We start from the raw sequence: 21,809 nt of genomic DNA on the forward strand, positions 1-21,809 counted from the left end.
TTTTTTAAATTTTGCTTATTTATTTATGATAAAGGCAGGCGCCAAACCGCTGCACCACCCAGGGATCCCTCTGAGGCTCTTTTGTGGGCAGTCTACCAGACCTTACCTCTGTATTAGAACATTTTATCATGTCAGGGTAAAGGCCGCAGAGCCCCTCTTTGTCAAAGGAATGTGGACTGGGGTTGACCAGTTGGGAAGACCAGAGTCATAGGCTCCTGGAGATCAGCCCAGTCCCCATGGACATTCCCTCTCCACCTGCCTGCCAGCCACTTCGCAGTCAGCCTCCCCAGAGAGAGGGCACCGTTCTGAAGTTGTGTGCCTTTGATGTGTGTCTAGGGAATCCTTCGCAGAGGGTGTGTGCCCTCTGGTGTCCAGTAGGTTTGCTAGTCTCTGTTGCATATTTGTGGCTCTAAGTGCATAAAACATCTTGTATGTGTAAAGCCAGCATGCCACAGGGAGTTTCTAAGAAGCAGATGGCTTGTTTTTAAAGTACATGTGGTGTGCTTAGTACTTAGGAATAAACTGAGGCCAAGAGATAACCAAGGATGACTGTCCTGTCTGCATTAAGGATATCAAATTACCATATGAGCTGTCTTCATGACCAGAAGTGTTACTGTTAAGGACCAACATGTATTGAGTGCCCACTGGCACCTGACACAGAGCCCAGTGTGGTAAGTGCATGTGCGCTTCCAGTCACGCACCCTTCACCCCTGCCGAACATCACTGGTCAGCTACAGCCCTCCCGCTGGGCCCTGGTGTAGCCTCCTCGTCCTTCTTCTTTCTTCCACACAGTCAGTAGAGGGAGACACACCTCCGTTGTGGAAAGGAGAAACTGAGGCTCGGAGATCTCTCTACCTAGTAAGTGTAAGAACCAAGATTTGGTCCATGACAGTTGATTTCAAAACCAGCGCCTCTAATCCCTGTGCTACACTAGTAATCACTAGAGTAATTTCTAGCACTAGAACTAGAACTAGCACTGTCACACTACATCTCTAGTCTTACAGTGTAAAAAGTAGCCAGAGAAGTATCTGTTAGTATTTTGTCATACCTGCATGAGATTGGGGACATCCCTAGACCCTAAGTGTATGACTCATGTTAGAGTCTCTTGGACTGTCCCATGCACCAAACTGCCTGCTTCTCCCCCCAGGCTGCCACCTGGCCCTTGCAAAGGCCAGTGTTGCCCTGGAGGTGCAACCTGCCACCCCAGTAACCATTCACGCCCACCCCCTCTAGGGCGAGCCCTCAGGAGTCATGTTGTGCTCCTCTGAGGAGTGCTGTTACTTTACCCTTCCTGAGGGGGCTAGAAGGACTGCTCCATGTGTGCAGTGTTGGATTTTGTTTCTTCATTTGAGAAGATCAGTGGCCCCATTAGCAACATGTTTTGAGGTTTAACTCCGTCATTACCAACATGCATTAAAATAATTCATCGTATATTACTGAGAATTAGAACACCCTGCCCCTGTTAAGAATGTCGGTGTTTAAAGAGCTATGGGTGTGTTTTACCTTGGTACTGCTGTTTACTCAGTATGTTAGTTAATGATTTGACCTGTTGCTTTGGTGTGTATATTTTCATGTTGAGAATGAATACGGATGTTCAGACTTGTGTATCGTGTCGGATTCCCAGGTGACACAACTCTTTAGAATCTGTATTTCTTTTATTTAGTACAACAGAGGCCTGAAATCTAACTTAGGATGTGATATAGCTCATATCCTTGCCCTTGGGTACTAAGTGATCCTTATTTTAAATTTCTAAAATAGTGCCTAGCCTCCTATAATGTATTCCAGTGTTTAACTGTGCTTATTATGCTAGAAATTGTTTTAGAGTCCCACTGAATCTGTTTTCTGCTGCTGTTCATCTTCTCACTGGAAGCTGTTAGTTGCTTTCTTGGTGGCGGCAGCCAGTTTCCTGAATCCCATTTTTAGATAATAAGAGTAAAGTGATTGAGGATAGATACTCTGAGTGCCAGGAGCAAGGCTAAGCTGTGTCACACACTTCTTCACTTAGTTTTTACTACACATCTGCAAGAGCTATGTCACCACTCTAGTTTTGTAGGTGAGAGAGGGCCCAGGTGGGTGATTGCAAGAGGGCATCTCCACACCGTGGTTGCGAGAAGCAAAGCCTGGCACTTTCTGCTCTGCATGTTGGGATTAAGCCTCGACTTTTCTTTTCTAGGTCAGCTAACTGCTCAAGCTTCTGAGAATTCCTAGTCTGCAGGCATATTCCTCTGAATTTCCAGCCTGTTGTACATGAACAGCTCACCGTCACACAGGCTGGAGAACCCTGTGTAGGCTAGTGGCTGGTTTGTTGGCCTGATGATAACTTTGTTGAGATATAATTCACATTGCCATAAAATTTTCCCCTTTGAAGTGTAGAGTTTGGTGATTTTTAGTATATTTGCAAGATTGTGCAGCCATCACTACAATCAGTTTTGGGATATTTTCATCACCCTTCCAAAAAGGAACTCAACATCCGTTAGATCATTCCCCATCCCCTCATCCCCTCACTCTGGCATCTGCTAATCTTCTCACCATCTCTATGAATTTGCCTTTTCTGGACGTTTTATACGGATGGAATCCTATAATATGTGGTCCTTTGTGTCTGGCTTCAGTCACCTAACAATGTTTTCAGGGTTCATCCATGTTGTAGTAGCTGTCAGTGTTTCCTTCCTTTTAATAACTATGGATAGACCACATTCTGTCAATCCATTCACCTATCAATAGACATTTGAGTTGTTTCTACTTTTTGGCTGTTATGGATAGCACTGCTCTGAGTATTCATGTGCGCCAGTCTTTGTATGGACATGTTTCTGTTTTCACTTCACTGGTTTGTTTTCGACTCCTGCTCAAGTGGCTCAGTAAGCCTTCCAGTGGTTACAGCCATTCAGTGTGACAGCCAGTTGCAACAACGGACCTGATTGAATTACGGGTTGTGGCCATGTTTTCTGTGTGTGTCCTATGGTGTATGTTTTTCTTGTAGACCTGTCCTTCATGTGGAATCACGTTTGCCCCCAAATTGGAAGCTGGTGCAGAAGGAGGAGCAGTCCAAAATGGTGGTCAAGAGGAGCATAAAAACAGCACCAAGGTAACAAACTCTTGGTTGTTGTTCCTGTCAGCTCCTCTCCTGGTGAATCCACCTGAGGTGACATTCCTGTCTTGTTGGCTTCTCAGTTCTATGAATAGCTCCTTTTAGGTGACACCATTCCACACCTTCTCATCCTAATGGTTTTGAATATACCAGTAACAATCGGGATGGAGAGTCAGGTCTAACCCTTGTGAAGTAGAATAATTGCATGCCCAACTGGATGGGACTCTTGTAATGTGCAGTAAGAGCTTAAAGACATGTGGACTCCAGTAGCTAGGGAAGATCTCTGGGGCCAGAACATGTGGTAGAATGTGGATGTGGAGAGAAAAGAGGGATGTGCAGATGCATCCTGAAGAGAGGCTTGGGTTCAGAGCCTGCAGGGAGGACACTGCCAGAGAAGTCTCACCTGGAGACAGGGCCAGGACAACAGTAGAGAACAAAGCAAAGACCAAATCTGAGAGCCCTTTCAAGAAAGCGTATAAAAGCTGAATCTCCAGGGAGGCCTATGTGTGATATCCTCCACCCTGGTGCCTTCTGCCTCCTGCCATCTCCCCCTGTATGGATTCTTGTACTACATCTACCACCCTAACCCCCCCAAACCTGCCCCCATGGCCCTCTGCAATGCTGATTCTATGGTTTGCAAGCTCCAAGAGCCTCAACTCTTCTTTGACCTTCTCTCCATCTCCTTCCTGGCTCTTCCCATGATGTCACCTTCCTGGCTGCCTCAACTCCTGGAGGTGCAATCTGATAAAATAGGGGGATGAGGAGAAGCGGATGGGTGGAGAGGTTGAGCATCAGATTAAGACAGAGATATGAAGGTCAAGTGTACAGTGGGGGCCCAGTGTGGCAGAGGTCAGGATAATATAGCACTGCTGCATACTCACATTTCAGCCTCTGTGTCTGCCCCCCACTACTCTTGTCTTGAGGCAGGCTCCTGGAGCACCTAATTCCAAAACTCAAAATGGACTTCTGAGTCCTCCGCAAGAGGAGAAGCTCACCAACAGTCAGACATCCCTGTGTGAGATCTTACAGGAAAAGGGAAGGTGGGCAGGAGTGAGCTTGGACCAGTCAGCTCTCCTTCCACTGAGATTCAAGAACATCCGGGAGAAAACAGATGCCCATTTTGTTGATGTTATCAAAGAAGACAGGTAAGAGTCAATCATTTCTAAAAAAAGTAAAGATCTGCAGGTAGGGATCGCTCCCTTTTTTCTGAGTCACCTTATCTCCATGTGTTTATCCCTTTGTTGTTAATATATTACTTTATTTTGAAGTAATTTGAAACTTAGAGAAAAGTTGCATAAATAATAGTTTGCCAAGGGGATCCCTGGGTGGCTCAGTGGTTTGGAGCCTGCCTTTGGCCCAGGGCACGATCCTGGAGTCCTGGGATCGAGTCCCCATGTCGAGTCCCGGCATGGAGCCTGCTTCTCCCTCCTCCTGTGTCTCTGCCTCTCTCTTTCTCTCTGTGTCTATCATAAATAAAAATAAATAAATAAATCTTTTTTAAAAAATAGTTTGCCAACTTTTAACTTTTTACTGTTTTATGCCCTCTCTTTCTTTATGAAATTTATTTTATTTTCTCTGAACCATTTGATAAGATGGATATATCATGCCCTTTGTCCCTAAATACAATATTTCCTAAATATAAAGATATCCTTTTTAAAAAATTATTCATGAGAGACACAGAGAGGCAGAGACATAGGCAGAGGGAGAAGCAGGCTCCTTGTGGGGAGCCTGATGTGGGACTCAATCCCAGGACCCCAGGATCATGACCAGAGCCAAAGGCAGATACTCAACCACTGAGCCACCCAGGTGCCCCACAAAGATATTCTTTTACATAACCATGGTTGCCAAATTCAGGAAATCTAACATGGATGCATATTTGATCTTATCTACGGTTCATATTCCAGTTTGGCAGGGATTTTGGCCACAGAAATGATGTGTCCTTCTCAGATGTCCCATCCAGAGGCACATGGTGCCCATTTGTCTTCCCTCAGTGATAGTAATTTTGAGCAACCAGGCAAGTGTTACTGACCTCTCCAATCTGCGGTTGTGACTACATCCTTGTGACTAATAAGCAGTACTTTAAGATCATGCATGTATTCCATTCCCCAGCAAACTTCCCTAGATTTCATCTCCATCATGGTTCTTGCCAGAAATAGCCTTTGAAACATATTTTTAAAAAAGATTTTATGTATTTATTTCAGAGAGAGAGAGAGCACAAGCAGAGGGAGTGGCAGAGGGAGAGGGAGAAGCAGGGTCCCACTGAGCCATCGAGGCACCCCTTGAAACAGCCTTTACTATGATGGTTCAAAATGTCACTTCTTCTATTTCAGCATGAACTCCACAGTGACAGTTGCAGCATATTGGCATGGCTCCATCATTTTTTCTAAATTTAATTTATTTATTGGGTGGAGGGGAGGGGAAGGAGAGAGAGAATCTCAGGCAGACTCCATGCTAAGTGCAGAGTCCAATGCAGGGCTCAATCTCATGACCATGAGATCACAACCTGAGCCAAAACCAAGAATAGGATACTTAACTGAGCCACCCAAGCACCTCTCCATCATTTGTTTTTCAGTTTCTGGCACCCTGTTCTAGCACAACAGAATATTCCAAGCTCGTCTTAATTACATCTTCCCCGATCCTACTCAGGAATCAGCCATTTGTCCAAAGAGGCTTGGCTCCTTTTGGTGAAGAATGGTATTTAGATGTGTTCATTGTTTATGTCTGATTTAATGTCATTAAAGCCAAAGACATACTCTATATGGCTTCAGTCGCTTTGCATTTATTGATACTTTGTTTTATGGTCTCACATGTATCTGTTTTCTTGAATATACCACCTGCACTTGGAAAGAATGTATTCTGCATTTGTAGGATGTTGTGATCCATAAACACAATTAGGTCCAGGCAGTGGGCAGTATTAGATCATCTGTCTCTTTACTTTTTGTCTATAGCTCTATCAGTGTTAAGAGAGGGATTTTAAAGTCTTTCACTGTAATTGTAGATTTGTCTATGTCTCTTTTTGGTCCTGAAAGTTTTCGTTTCAAATATTTTCATGCTCTTTTTTTTTTTTAGGTACATACACATTTATGACTGTTACAAATTCCTGGTGAATTGGTCCTTTTGTCATTTTGAAGTATACTACTTTATCCCTGGTAATACTGTATCTTAGAAACCACTTTATCAAAAAAAAAAAAAGAAGAAAGAAAGAAAGAAAGAAAGAAAGAAAGAAAGAAAGAAACAAACCACTTTATCTGATACTAACACAGAAACTCTAGCCTTCTCATTCTTACTCTCTGCCTGGTATATCAATTACCATAAAAAAAATTTCAACCTGTATATTTATATTTGAAGTGTGTCTCTTGTGGGACTTGCTTTTTTTAATCATCCTAAAAGTCTCTACCATTTAATTCTATTTTAATATAATTATCGGCTTTTTACCCATACCTCTTTGCATTGTTGTTATTATTACTTTTGATGGTTGCTCTAGGACTTATAGATAGGCATCCTTGAATTTTTATAGTCTACTTACGGTTAGCATATCATTTCACTTTATTTTTTTAAGTTTACTTATTTATTTACATAAGTACTCTCTATACCCAGCAGGGGGCCTGAACTCAGGACCCTGAGGTCCAAATTTGCATGCTCTTTGGACTGAGCCAACCAGGTGACCCTGTATCATTTCACTTGAAATGTAGACATCTTATAGCTGTATAGATCCATTACTCTTTTCCCACCCCTTGTGCTCTAATTTTCAAATGTATTATGTCTGCCCATATTGTGACCTTGACCTCTAATGCCACCCTCTTGGTAATCTCAGATTGGTCTCCATTGATTACTCTTCTGTTGAGTTGGATCATATTTTCTGATTTCTTTATATGTTGTATAATTTTTTATTGCATGGTGCTTAGAAACTCTGGATTCTGTTATATTGCTCTGAAGAATGTCAGTATTTTGTTTCTTTGTTTGTTGGTTTCATTAAGCCATTAACTTACCTAAACTTGCACACCAAACTTTGTCTCCTCCAGCGGCTGCTGCTCTTTCATAAGCCTTCATTAGGCTGCTTGGAGTCTGCTGTGCACCTGCACATTTCAACGGTTAGCCAGAGATTTGAGCAGAGCTCATATGACAAATTTGAGGCTGCCCCTTCTCTGGCTTTTTCTTTCTCTAGGATTTTCAAGCTTCTTTTCCAACTATGGGCAGTCCCAAAATTATTTTCTGATTTTCTAAGCCAGTGAGATCATGACTTTTCCATCAGAATTTTAGCCGTCTTGCATATGGTGCTAATGGCTTCTAACGGTAAAAAAGAAAAACAGTAAAACATGGGAAATTAACCTGGTGCTGTTCCCTTCTTCCACATGTGACTCTCCTCCATTTTCTACCTGCTTTGGTCAGTCCCACTACCTTCTAGGAGTCATTTTTATATCTTCTTCAGAGTTTATTGTTGTTATCTGAGAGGGGATTGGCCCAAAAGGAGCTAATCTCTATTCTCAGAAATGGAACTTGTCAATATTAATTTCAGTGGAGCAGCACAGCATCTAGCTAAATGTGGCCATTGCACATCCTCTGTAGGGCTGCTGTGCTCATTTTCTCTCTATCCACACTTCCTAGGGGGAAGGGAGGAGGATGGCTGTCAGCATTCAGGGATGGAATCTTGTCTCTTCTGAGTCTGAGAGCATAGTGAGGTATGGTATACCTATCACAGAAAGAGAGAGTCTTCTGTCCCACACAGGGGGACACACTGTGTTTCAGGCATATGTGAGGGACCTTATCTGATTTAATTACAGAAGTTATCATATGAGGGAGAGACTACACTCCATGGCTGTATTTGCCTTCTGAAATTGTGTTAATACTCCCATAAATTTCTGGTAATTTCCAGTATAAACGGATATTACTATTTGCTAGCAACCATAAAAGAATGAGTCACATAAAGCAGGTTTGATATCTCTGCTTTAAAATAGTTGAGTGTTATTTTTCAGGTTTCACACGCAATCTGCATATGTGACAATAGCACCCCAATTACACTAACTATAAACAGTTTTGTGATAACAACCTGTCAGCTCTGGCGGTGGTAATTACTGTCAGTACTCTGAATGACAGGACAGCTGGCTTTGAGTTAGGTTTTCATTGGAAGCCTTGGAATCAGCCTAAGTCTTTTTGGTACGAGGGTGTCTGGTTCTCCAGAAGCAGTTGTTTCCTAGCACAGCAGATCTGCCTTCTTCCCCAAACCCTGGAAGATGTTTCCAAAATCAGAGTGCTCATGACGTGTGCTATAATGACAGCAAACAGTTGTTGTTGAGTGGAAAGGAAGTATAATGTCACAAAACACTTTCCAGATGTATGTTCTAAAGGAGTGGTCAAGCAGCATCTGTCACATAGTGATTGTCACACATGGTTCTTGTGACATGGTTCAGGAATGGCGTTTGGATAGCTGACTGCAATCTTCGATAGAGTAAGTACAATAACTGTGTGCGGTGTTGATCAACTGCATTTTTGTTTCTCCTAGCCTGATGAAAGATTATTTTTTCAAGCCACCCATCAATGAGTTCAGCTTGAACTTCCTGGACCAGGAGCTAGAGCGATCCTATAGGACCAGCTATCAAGAAGAGGTGTGTTTCCTCTTCTGTCTCTACTGGAGAAATCTCTTGTTTGCATCAGATAGTTCACTATCAGCTTTGTGCTTGTTGGCAGTCTTTTTTTTTTAACCCCTCAAGTGACAGGAAAATGAAGCCTACTACTGATTTCTCACAATCTGTAAGCCTGAAACAGCATTTGCAAGTGAATTTATCCACACAGAGAGCAAACTCCCGATCTTCCTGGGCTCCTTTGTCTGGCGTCACTGGCATGTCATTTCCAGGCCCCTTTGCTCCATGCTAGCATTGTCCTCATTTTCTCCCTCCTTCCCTGAGACTCCCTAACTCCACACATGTGGCTCTTTGTTACATTTATCATACCACCCTGGCATTTCAGATCTTGTCCGTCTCCCCATTAGGCTGTGAGCTCCTGGAAGGCGATGTTTTGTGTCTTCCCCCAGCAGCCTACACAGAGCCAGGCCCGGAGGAGGCTCTTGAGTGGAAGCATGAGCATGCCTTACTATCTGTTGACATATCCATGCTTTCATCTGCTGTGGCTTCAATCCCTGCCTGTTACTTCTGTTATGAAGCCAGCTGTCACACACCCTGAAACTGGGACCTAGCCATTCAGTGGAAGCTTCCAGAAAAATGGTTGTTGTGCAACAGCCTTTACAGACATCAGTCCATAACCCAGGTTTCAGGCTCAGTGTGCAATATGCTTGTGAGAACTCACTGGTTTGTAATAACTTGCTATGTGACCTTGTGCAGTTTCCTAAGTGCTTTGTGCCTTAGTTTCCTCATTGTTAAATAGGATGGGAGAGATGGCCCACCCAAAGCACTTACCACCTGTGCTTGGTCCAGGGTGGACAAGTGCTCAACAAATGTTTGCTCTGTTTTCCCTCTTTTAAATCTGACTCTGTGGCCACCTGTTGCAGCTTCTGTTCATGCCTCCCAACTCCCCACTTCTGCCCCAAATAGGTTATCAAGAATTCTCCCGTGAAGACTTTTGCCAGCGCCACCTTCAGCTCCCTCCTGGATGTGTTTCTGTCGACAACAGTGTTTCTGATTCTCTCCATCACTTGCTTCCTCAAGTATGGGGCTGCCGGCACGCCTCCCCCGCCTGCTGCCCTGGCGGTCTTCGGCGCCGCCCTGCTGCTGGAGGTGCTGTCACTCGTGGTCTCAGTCAGGTAAAGGCCAGCCCGCCAAGCACTTCTCCAGCTTTTAGTGTTTAGCTCCCTCTGCTGGCTCAACAGTTTATGGCTGCACAGCCTGGCAGCAGTTCTGCCAACCCATCTCCTGAACCGAAGGCCTCTGCAAGCTTATTTCAGGGGTCTGGTCCTCCTTCCCCCAGTCCTGCTTCTAAGCATCCTCCCTCACAGGCCCCAGCCCTTGGCACAGGGGGCATCTTCTTTACCAGAGGGTCAGTGTCCTCTGCCGCCCCTCGGCTGCCAGCCAGTCCCTGGATCTCCTCCCTTGGAGACTTAAAAAGAACAAATTGGAAGAGAGGGAGTGAGAAAGGGAAGAGAAGCAGAACAGAATCATAGAGGGAGTAAATGATGGGCAGCCACCTGTGGATCAGCAGGTGCCTCTTCTAGATGTATGAGTGAAACTATAAACCCTTAGAAGAATTGTGAGTGTCCATCTCCTTGAGCCTGGGTCAGGCAGTGGTTCCTTAGATATGACATGAAAAGCACGATCAGCCAGAGAAAGGAGATAACCTGGACCTCATCAAAATGTAAAGCTTCTCAGTTCCAAAGAGCACCTGTCACTTCTCATGCCACAGTGAGGGAGCCTGCAAGACAGGAGAGTATGTGCCAAGTGCATCTGCAGTGAGGTCTGATATCTAGAATGTAAGCTCAGTAATGAAAAGACAAGCAACCGATTTAGAAATGGACAGAAGATCTGCATAGACAGCAGGAACCTATCAGGAAAGGTAGGAAAGGATCTCCTCTCCTCTCCTCTCCTCTCCTCTCCTCTCCTCTCCTCTCCTCTCCTCTCCTCTCCTCTCCTCTCCCCTCCCCTCCCCTCCCCTCCCCTCCCCTCCCCTCCCCTCCCCTCCCCTCCCCTCCCCTCTCCTCTCCTCTCCTCTCCCTCCCCTCCCCTCCGCTGTTCTCTCCTTTTCTTTCTTTCTTTCTTTTCTTTTCTTTTCTTTTCTTTTCTTTTCTTTTCTTTTCTTTTCTTTTTTCTTTCTTTCTTTCTTTCTTTCTTTCTTTCTTTCTTCTTTCTTCTCTTTCTTTCTTTCTTTTCTTTCTTTTCTTTCTTTTCTTTCTTCTCTTTGTAATTTTATTTATTTATTCATGAGAGACACAGAGAAAGGCAGTGGGAAGAGAAGCAGGCTCCATGCAAGGAGCCTGATGTGGGACTCTGGGATCACACCCTGAGCAGAAGGCAGACACTCAACCACTGAGCCACCCAGGCATCCTTGACATTGAGTTTTTGCCCCTCCTCTCCAGCACCCCAGGACAGGAAGCAACAGCTCCGGGTCTGCTCTGTGGCTTCTGAATGCTAGTCCTGTGCCACCCCACTTTGAAGAGTATAGGCTGGACTGCCCTCCCCTCTCCTCTCATTCCTACACCCCTGCCCCTACCCCTCTGGCTCTTTGCTGAGGGTCTTCTCTGGCTTCTAGAGGCGTCACACTTGACCCCTGTGCTTCCTCCAGGTTGAGATAACTACAGGGTACATCCTCACTCTCTACCCAAATTCCCCACCAGGATTGAGCTGCGTGACACATAGTAAGGGATTTCTCGTAACCCAGCCCTCCCTATGGGCCTGCCCTTCAAGTCTCAGCTCTGTACTCCTTCCTGAGCTGCCTGAGACCCCTCTCAAATCAGCTCTGCTTCTGGGGAATCCAAACCAAGGCATCTTCAGGTCCCAGTTTGTCTTTTCCTTTTTAAAATCTGCTTTATTGTGATAGAATTCATGTATGAGAAATGCAGTCATGTAAGTGTATAATTCATTGATTACTAGTAAACCTACAGAGCTGTGCAAACATCACCATATAATTTTAGAACACTTCTATCACTTCAAAGAAAACCTGGCACCCACAGGTGCAGTGAGTCCCCTCATGCCCACGCTCCCTGCCCTGGGGCCAGCTTTCTGTCTTGACACATGGCCTATGGCTAGATAAGGCTCTGGCTCTCTTAGAGGCTGGCATTGTCTTCATTCCTTTTTCAAAAGTCCTTTACGTCATTGTTCCCTGTTCCTCCGGACCCACTTCTATAGAATCTGATCTAACTCCAGTCTGGAGAGTGCAGAAGGCTGCAGACCACAAAGGTGTGAGGCTGGCTGCACCCAGGTGGGTGGCCTGTCACATGTTCTGCAAGTGCCTTCAAAATGAGGTGGCCACGGGATCCCTGGGTGGCGCAGCGGTTTGGCGCCTGCCTTTGGCCCAGGGCGCGATCCTGGAGACCCGGGATCGAATCCCACATCAGGCTCCCGGTGCATGGAGCCTGCTTCTCCCTCCGCCTGTGTCTCTGCCTCTCTCTCTCTCTCTGTGACTATCATAAATAAATAAAAAATTTAAAAAAAAATTAAAAAAAAAAAATGAGGTGGCCACTGCTCCTGAATGGCTGGTGTTGTGCCTTTAAAAGTCCACTTTACCCATATCATCAAAGCCTGGAAGGGGCTGAGAACTTGATGGAGTTCCCTCTTGTCACGCAGAGGGCATATTTAGGATTCCAAGTCAACAGGAATCTATGCTGCAGGATATGTGGGTGCTCCATGGGGGCCTGTTCTGTGGCTACTATGGGGGCCAGCCTCAGGCCTGGCACCTCCTCCGGAAGCCTTCCTGCATCTTGGCTCGTAGCCTGTCCCTTCACTCCCCTCATTTTGTGCCAAGCCCAGGCAGGCGTGAGAATGGTAGGTCTCATCTTCAGAGCTCTGCCGTTCCAGGGACCTTCGTGGAGGGCTTCCCAGTCCTGCCTTCTCCCTTGGAACTTGGCCCCCTCTGTCTCCTCATGGGGCTTATGTATTCTGCCTTCGAGCATATTTGTGGTTATTCTTGGAAATAATCCCAGGACTCCATTATCCGTTAAGTGTCAGCAGGCCAGAACTATCCAGGCCCTAAAAAGGTCAGACTGCGCCTGGCTCAATGTGGATAATGGCTGAGATTCGGGCTCCTTGTGGAGATCAAGCACATGCAGCTATTGGTCGCTGCACTGCAGGTGTCCCAGACAGAAGGTGCAGGCACCTGGGTGTGTGGCCAAGAGCCTTGAGGGGAACTTCTGCTGTTGAAGCTCAACAGTGGCTTCTGGCACTTCCGGAGGTGAGGACAGCGGGCCTGTCCCTTCTCCCGCTCCATGTGGGCCTGGCTTCAGAGAGGGTCTGTGTGCATGGGAACCTGGTGCCCCCCCCCCCCTCCATCTCCTGCTGCTGGCATCCAGGTACTAGCCCCTCACTTAGCCAATACTGCTCTTCCTTCTGAACAAGAGTTTCTCAACCCCATGTACTTGCTCCCCCTTCTTTATGAAAATCATTCTGTGATCTCCACATCACTATCCTGAAATAAAGCCTACTTATACACACAGTCTCAGTAGGAGTTGATGAAATGCTGTCACTCCAATATGAAGGAGAAAGAGCAAGAGAGCTATTCAAAATAAAATATGTAGTACTTCACCTCATTTTTGCCAGGACACCACCATCTGGGAAGTCATAACAAAGCCATCAGCTGCGTCCTCGTGTGCACCATCACATAAATGTGCCAGCTCCACTTGCAGACCACTAAAGATGTGCGGGCTTGGTGACACAAGCGCCATGTGCCAGGTTGCAGCCTGTGATGTGATTTCTGAAATGCTGAATGAGCCTTGGTGAGGTCCCAAAGCAAAGAGGACTTCATTCCTGGAAGATCAGCTTGTGTTAGCACCACCCAGAAATACTTTCTGTTTGAAAACAAGACACAACTAGGCTCTAGGCTGAGGTCATTGTCAGCAGGGTTTTCACCTCTGTAGGTGTCCAGGGAGCATGTGGCAGTCTTGTGGGATGCAGGACAAGCCTCCCTATATGTTACAGTGGGCCTCTCATCTCTAGCTCCTGTCCACTAGATGACAGCAGCACCTTCAGTCCTTGTGGCAACCAAAAAGGCCCTGCCAAATTCCCAAACACCTGCAAAGCACCCCGCTAGAGACCTCTCACCCTAGCAGCCTGGGACAGTTAATGGTAACCTCTCATGGGTGTGCCTGGTCCTTACATCTACTTTGAGACCCACAGAAGCTCATGCTTGGCTTTGTAAAAACACGTGTTATCAGGATGACACATGACCTCAAAATAAGGTGTGATGGGCTGAGCAAGTCCAATTCACTTGCTGTCAACTGAAAGTGAAGGAGGCAGGGACTCTTCCTGCCCCCCTGCCCCATGGAGGCCACATAGGTAAGAGTCGGGAGCAACGCTGGCTGGGTCTCCTGCCTTCGTCGTCCTGGGCAGGCTGACCCACTGCCATTTCTCCTTTCTCCCCTCATCCCAGGATGGTGTTTTTCCTGGAAGACGTGATGGCTTGTACCAAGTGCCTCCTGGAATGGATAGCTGGCTGGCTCCCACGCCATTTCATTGGGGCCATCCTGGTGTCACTCCCTGCCCTTGCAGTCTATTCACATGTCACGTCTGAATTTGAGACAAACATACACGTAAGTAAAGGCCTAGTGACTTTGTTTATGGGCTCTCCAGGATGCCCTTGTTTTTTTCTTTTTAAATAAGCCTGATGTCTTAGGACAGCAATTTAAATATAAGAGGTAACAAACTCTTCATCAGCACTTTGAGCTTGTCTTCTTAAAAGCGTTGGCTGGGACAGAGGAACACGCAGGGAGGGTAGCATGCAGCCTCTCTAGATGCTCAAGCCTGTCACTGACCACAGTCAAGTAGAGATGGGTATGAAGCTGCCCTGCCCAGTTCACATGTCCCCTCTCCAGCCTCCCCTGCTGCTCACCAAGCTCCAAATCAGTTATTTTCTTATGCATTTTACAAAGCAGCATCTGTCCCACATTTCCAGATGAGATACCGTGCTTACCTGTCGAACTGGCAACAGCGAGGTGACTGCCCCTAGTCCAGTTGCTCTTGGTCAGGGAAGGAGCTTCCAACTTAAACCCCATGAAGAGTGATCTAATGCCCTTGTAGAAAGTTCTACTTTCGGTGAAAGTGAGTGTAACATGAGCTACAAGGCAGGCTGACAGCATTTGATACTCTTAACACCAAATTACACTTTCCCTGGCATGTAGCAGGATGCCTGAAGGAAGGCTTTGTAAAGGTAACCACTTACCAGTGGTGGTTCTCAAATGGGTGGCCTACCTTCCTTTACTCCAGAATGACATATGCAGTCTCCACATCTCTGGAGGAGAATTTTCGTGCCAGTGCAAGCTTGTAGCCTAAAGCTCTGGACTATTAACCCAGTGATTTATGATCTGTCCCTGAAACTGCCAGGTACTTTGTGATATCCATGGTATTTTTATATTGCAAGAAAGATAAGTAAGTGAATCCTTTGATCTCAGCATGCTCAGCTGGAAGCGAGGCCAGGGGCGCACATGGCAAGGGTTGGATGGGTCAGTAACCACGCCGGCCCCTCATTGCAGTTCACCGTATTCACGGGCTCCGCTGTCCTGATCACCGTTGTGCACTACTGTAACTTCTGCCAGCTGAGCTCCTGGATGAGGTCCTCCTTAGCCACCATCGTTGGGGCTGGGCCCCTGCTCCTGCTCTACATCTCCCTGTGCCCTGACAGGTACGTCGGCCACTGTTGTCTGCATCTGGCACCCTTGCCGGCTGGGGCACCCTTCCTGACCTCACATATCTCACATCCATGCCGATACCCTCTCCCTCTCCTCTGCCGGCTACTGTCACAACATGAAGTGGTGTCCAACATGTACAATGTCAGCAACTTAAGGAAATGTCTGAAGACTAATATGCAAAAAAGAAAAAAAATAATTCTTCATGACATAATATGTATGTGCCTATAGACATCCTTGGGGGATTACCCCTCGCCCTGGAAGACAGCGCAGTAGACACATGCTTGAACTTAGTATAATGGAAAAGTAGGACCAGAGCCATTTCATACGAGATGATCAAGAAACAGAAGAAGTAGAGGTATAGGGAGACATGAAAAGGCAAAGAGGAAGCTGTTCTAACCTCATTTGAGTAAGAATAACACACCCAGACAGGTTGTAGGTTGCTGAGGAGAGGAAGTGAAGAGGTAGGTGCTCTTTGCATGTGGCCAAGACCTCATTTATAAATATGGACTCACTCTTGTGACACGTGTGTCATGACATGAAATGGAGTGATGACCAGTCACTGGAAATATATCTTTTATTTTGAGGTCCTTCCACATGTTGAATAATATTTTCAGTTCCTGGTATTCAAATGGCCTTCAAAATCCTTGCACTGGTAGGTAGGATGTAGATAGGATGGCGTGGAAGAGAAGGGGTCTGTGTGAAAGACCCCAGAGATAGGAGCAATTCTTACTGTTGTGCTACAAAAAAATTTAAAAATGAAAATGTATAGGATGGCGCAATGATATATATAGGATATTAAAATGTATAGGATGGCAATGATAATATATAGGATATTAAAACATCCTATAATAATGAAATCCAATAAGATCCTTGTCTTTTATGTGTCCTACTAATTGAATCATTTTTGGTTCTTAGTGTTGTATAAATAGGTCTCAAAATGATTGTTGCACATTTGCAATTGGTTTTGTGGCTATTGGCTTTTTTCAACTAAATATATAGTTGGGGATACAGTGATATGTTGGAGAGAATAATGCTCACAGTGAGTGGTTCAGAAACTTCAGGATAATGTCTTAAGGCCATTAAGCTTCTGTTTCTGTAATAAACTTCACCTAAAAAAAAACTTCGCTTAAATATTGGACTTTTTTGGGTAACTGCTTTATAAAAACATTTTACTATTAGCACATATTAAAGAATGGCTTCTTTATAATTACAATGGGTTTAGGTTTTCAGGATATTTCAGCTACACAGGGCATTCCTTCATCATGCCTTGCAGGACATCTAACATTCCTGGCTCCTCAAATTATTATGACAACCAGAAGGAGCCCCAACATTTCCAAGATGCCCCCTAGGAATGGCATTACTGTTGCTGAGAACCATTGCTTTAATAAGTTCAGAAGTAGAAAATGATCCGATTTGTCACAATATCAAGTATGAAACCACTGTAGTGCATCTTTGGGTATTACCAAAGCAGTGGTCGGTAATGGACAGAGCAAGCATCCTTCTCCTCAGTAAGACTTAATAAAGTAATGACGACATGAAAGACACTCACATTTCCTGCAAATTAAGATCAAAAGGGAATTTTAAGCAGAACTATCATTCAGCATCTGAAAGGAAACTTTAATGAATAGTTAAATTACTTTAAACAGAACAAAGCATGCATTTCCCTTTCTGAAGTTATGGCCATCTGGAATTAGGGTCATTATGAAGCTCTTTTCCAAAAGCATGGAATTCATCAGTCTGCCTTTTAACCTTCTAAAAGAACCATCACAAATACCCCATCAGCCAGTTTGTGGTCATTCAGTCACTGGTGCGGAGCTTTTCCACTTAGATCAGGAGGGACCAGAGTGATGAGGGACCAACTCCATCACCTTTGCCCAGAATTCAAAAAGCAGATGTTGGAGTGTGGCTGGCAGCTGAATCTCCCCTCTACCTGGTACTTCTCCCACTCACCTGGTCATCACCACTGACCCCACAGGATAGGAAGCATGGGGAATGGGGAACGAAAATCCAGACAGGCCTCCTGTGTAGGGGAAGGGACTTCTGAGAGCCATGCCAGCCTTGCAGGGGGACATGGACACATGGAGAAGGACAGTGTCACAGTCATGCATGGGCAGGGAGAGAAGAGGACACACAGCCTTAGAACAGTGTCTGTGCTGTAAGCTCTTGCTTTCGTTCCTTCCCCATGAGGTCATCTAACACCCCCTGTGATGATAAAAGCCACTCCGAGCTGTCCCCTCACCTCTGCTGCCCAGGGGACCTGCTTGCAGAAGCTGTGTAAGGTCCCTATTGGCAGTGAGTGGGAGCCAGTGGATCTAGCAGACCAGGAAGTATAGGGGTACAGGGTTGATCTGCCCACCTGGGGGGATATCAGGTGCAATAGGATCCCAGAAGAAGCTGTGGGGGATATGGGAAGGGTACTGGGTCACAGGTCCTGCCCTGACACCCAGAGTTTTTTATTGTATGTGGTTTCTGTGCCTCAGAACTGGGATTTGATTGCTTTGGGCACCCTAGTAGCATAGTCTGGCTTCTCAGGTCCGCCAGTGTCTCCAGCAGTTCCTAAATCAGTCCTTAGTCAGTGGGCATCCCTGTTTATCATGACTGGTTTCTAGCCTGTGGGACCATGTGGGTAAGTCCTCACTGTCATGCAAATGCCTTAGAGACTTCTTGGTTTTGCTCTTTGTGAAGTCCTGGTAGCTGCATCACTGTCTCTGTGGGCTGTGATTTTTACTTAACACATAATATCAAATTATAATAAAGAATTAGCGATCCTTAATTGTCTGACTTAATCTACACATTTAAAAAAAGGAAATTATTTAACTCTTCTCAGTTTCACTTTATATAACACCTTGTTTTTTTTATAGTAATATTTTTCTGCATTTTAATTTCAGTTCCATAGTAATTTCACACCTTGATGCAGGACAGAATTTCAGGTAAGCTTTTAACATCATGCTTATGTCTGAACAAATGAGGGCAACTATATGAGTAGTGTTTCTTTCTCAGCTTCATAAAAAGCAGTCATATCTTGAATAAAAATAATTATGTGTAATTCTTAAAGGAATAAGTGGAAAATACCTACTTGTTGAAATACCAAATCATAGTTATCTTATTGAGAAAATTTAATGATTGTTAAGAATATACTAGATTTGGCTTCATTTATTTTTATTTTTATTTTTATTTATAATAGTCACACAGAGAGAGAGAGAGTGAGAGAGGCAGAGACACAGACAGAGGGAGAAGTAGGCTCCATGCACCGGGAGCCCGATGTAGGACTCGATCCCGGGTCTCCAGGATCGCGCCCTGGGCCAAAGGAAGGTGCCAAACCGCTGCGCCACCTAGGGATCCCGATTTGGCTTCATTTTATGTAAGACTTCACCAGGTTACAAAGGAAATCTCTCAAATCTAAGAAAGTACTTATTTTAATTTCCTAAAATATTTTGAAATTTCTAATTAGAGGTTTGAAATAATAAATGTTAGACTCTTGCTTTACTGTGAACGTCAAACTAAAATTTAAATAGAAATAAACATTAAATTATATAAAACTATATAAAAATCTAGAAAAAATAGAATTAGTTTGCAAGCCTCTAAGACAGAGATAACTTTCCAATCTTACAAATAATGCAGAGAACCACACATGCACAGAAATAAAAAACTGACTGACACATTGATGGGGTGGGGGGATTTAGGGGGAGAAAAGTATGTATGGGCCGTTCCATGAAGAGCTAAGGCCCGATAAAGGACAAAACCAAAAAAAAAAAAAAAAAAAAAAAAATCACAAGAGGAAATGCAGGTAGAAGGTAAAGTTGTTACTACTGAAATCATTGCACATTTAAACAAAAAACTCCTTGTGGTCTTTTCCATTGGACCTTCAAGATGTTAGAGTGTGAATACCCAGGAGGTAAGGCATGGCACATTCATACAAGAGTGGTATTTGCTTTGTTAAGGTACCGGGCAGTTATACGTATGGTTTATTTCTCACAATGATTGACACATTAGGTGACTTTGTCCTAATTTTCCAGATGAGGAAGCTGAAGTTCAGGAAAGTTAAGGAACCCATCTATGGTCACACAGCTAGTCATCAGCAGTGTTTAAACCCTGGCCTCCCTCACTACCAGGCCCTGCTCTTTCTGCCATGCCTTGTTGCTCCTCAGAATGGTAGATAGTTTTGGAAAGTAATTTGATGATCTACATACGTGTTCATAGCCTTTGACCTAATAATTCTATTTTTGCTTATCTACCGAGGGGATAATTCAGCATATGATAAAGGTCACTTGCCCAAAAATGTTGATCACAATGGCTGATAACATTGAAAATTCATCAGCAACTTCAGTTGCAATAAAAAGAAATGAATTAAATGATGTTCATGTACTCAGATATTGCCACTGTTAAAATGCAGCAATAAGAAAAACATTTATCATGTGAAATTGCATATGTCCTGTATTTCATTATATATATATGTATGAAAAAAATGTAAGATATGTCATAGTAATGACTTGGTAGTGAGTGATGAATGATTTTTTTTTCTGTTTATACAATTAAAAAATTAAATCTCTGTGGACATATAGACACTGGGAAATAGAAATAAAGTATGTAACAAAGGCAGACTACAAATTTGTTTCTTTTATGATCACAACTAAGGTATTTAAAAACAAAACACTGTGCTCGCTTCGGCAGCACATATACTAAAAACAAAACACTTAGCTTTTTTAAAAATAAGCTTATTGGTGAATATATAACATGTGCACAAAAAAGTACCCAAATCACAAGAATACAGCTCAATGAATTTTCACAAGCGGGTACATCCCATCAACTGCCCCTCGGACCAAGAAACAGAACATTACCAGCACCCCAGCCCCACCCTCTGTGTCCCAGCGTGGCAGCTCCCCCAGCCTCACGTCTGTAGGCATAGATTTTACATGGCACTGAAATTCACTAAGATGTTAACACATTCCATGTTCAGCTGGTTGGGACCATGAGTGATCTTTGTTTTCTGTTTTTCTCTCTGATTTAATCCCTCTTCTCCATGATAATAGATTATACTCTATTTTACTCTTAACTTCCAATTATGACTTGATGTTCAGCTATTAAGTCATAAATTGACTCTTGCATTTAGTCCCATAAAATTCCTCTTTTTGGAACTGACTTTTGCTATTTGAACTTAGGAATGGGACCACCATTGTTGTTCCTTCTGTAGTGGAATGAGAAATACAGGTTATCGATGGGAAGTGATTATCTTACCTGCTTGTTACAGATCTCTGTTGCATGGCAGTCCGTTGGTCACTAATCATAAATCAGTGTATTAGGATTCCCCTTTTAAGCAAAGATGAAAGCAAACCTCTCTCACACTGTCCTGTGCTCCACAATTCCCCTCCCCTGTCCAGAGGATCTGGCCTGTGCCCCTCTCCAGAGTCGGGCCACACTGCTGGCCTTGACCATAGGACAGGGAGGAAAGTGAGCAGCTGCCCATCTCCGCCGCAAGGCTACGAAATCTGGTTGGACCATTAGGATGATGTTAAGCCTTGGTGATGTCTATTCATAAAGTGGGATGTTCCTCAATATCACCACTTTGGAGAAACAGAAAGGTCACCTCCTAACCCAACAGGATGAGCTCACACAAGACAATACTTACTGCCACCTGTTGCAGATTCTGTCTCTACTCTCAAGCCAGTTAGAGGGCTTGCAGGGCTAGACACAAATCTGTTTTGATCATCTAAAATAGTTAATTGTTTAGTACTTGAGATTCATGATATGTGTTGCCATTTGGCTAAATGACAGTTGGAAGAATAAATAGATCTTCTGTGTCTTACCATGGATGCCTTTTTTTGGTTCCTGGCTCACGGGGGCAGAGTCATGGAACTTATGGCAGGCGTCCCCAGGACCGCCCCCAGAACCAGGAATTTGCTAGGAGGATTCAGGACTCCACACAGAGTCATACTCGGCTGTGACTTATTATAGTGAAAGGACGCAAAGCAAAATTAGCAGCAAGGTACATGAAGTAGAATCCAGAGGAAACCAGATGCCAGCTTTCAAGAGTCCTGTTCCCGTGGTGTAATCTAGGATGTTCTGAATTCCTCCAGCATTGAGTTTGGACAGTGTAGGTGAAGTGTTGTCTCCCAGGGGAGCCTATCAGAGACTCGGTACCCAGGGTTTTTATTAGAGATTGATCACATAGGCATCTCTGCTGGCATGGACCAAAATTCCAGACTCAGAAGTCACATTCTAGGCACAATAGGCCCTTCTTATCAAGGAGAGGGATGAGAATCTCCCCAAATCCAAGATCCTGATGCCAGCCTCAGACACCCTTGCCAGTAGGCCTTTCTATGGATGGCAGCTTCAGGCCTGCTGTGTTAACTCCTTTCTGCACAGAATCTGAGGCCAGTAAGTACTTAACAATACTCTAGCCCATCTTCAGTTTACCCGTAAGAAGATTGAGACCTAGAAATCTTG

General features: G+C 44.5%; 1 protein-coding gene across 4 annotated transcripts in view; it reads left to right on the top strand.

The window, feature by feature from the left end:
* Window positions 1-21,809, top strand: part of ADCY9 (adenylate cyclase 9) — a 127,811-nt gene that overhangs the window by 99,555 nt on the left and 6,447 nt on the right. For all 4 annotated transcript variants that reach the window (XM_072751369.1, XM_072751367.1, XM_072751368.1 and 1 more), the window contains 7 exons: window positions 2,978-3,082; window positions 4,013-4,230; window positions 8,586-8,688; window positions 9,631-9,839; window positions 14,111-14,270; window positions 15,210-15,358; window positions 18,254-18,295. In XM_072751369.1, the coding sequence (XP_072607470.1) occupies window positions 2,978-3,082; window positions 4,013-4,230; window positions 8,586-8,688; window positions 9,631-9,839; window positions 14,111-14,270; window positions 15,210-15,358; window positions 18,254-18,295 (986 nt within the window). The remainder of the gene's footprint in view (window positions 1-2,977; window positions 3,083-4,012; window positions 4,231-8,585; window positions 8,689-9,630; window positions 9,840-14,110; window positions 14,271-15,209; window positions 15,359-18,253; window positions 18,296-21,809) is intronic.

Source organism: Vulpes vulpes, chromosome 3 (genome assembly GCF_048418805.1).
Source record: "Vulpes vulpes isolate BD-2025 chromosome 3, VulVul3, whole genome shotgun sequence".
Taxonomy (NCBI): Eukaryota; Metazoa; Chordata; class Mammalia; order Carnivora; family Canidae; genus Vulpes; species Vulpes vulpes.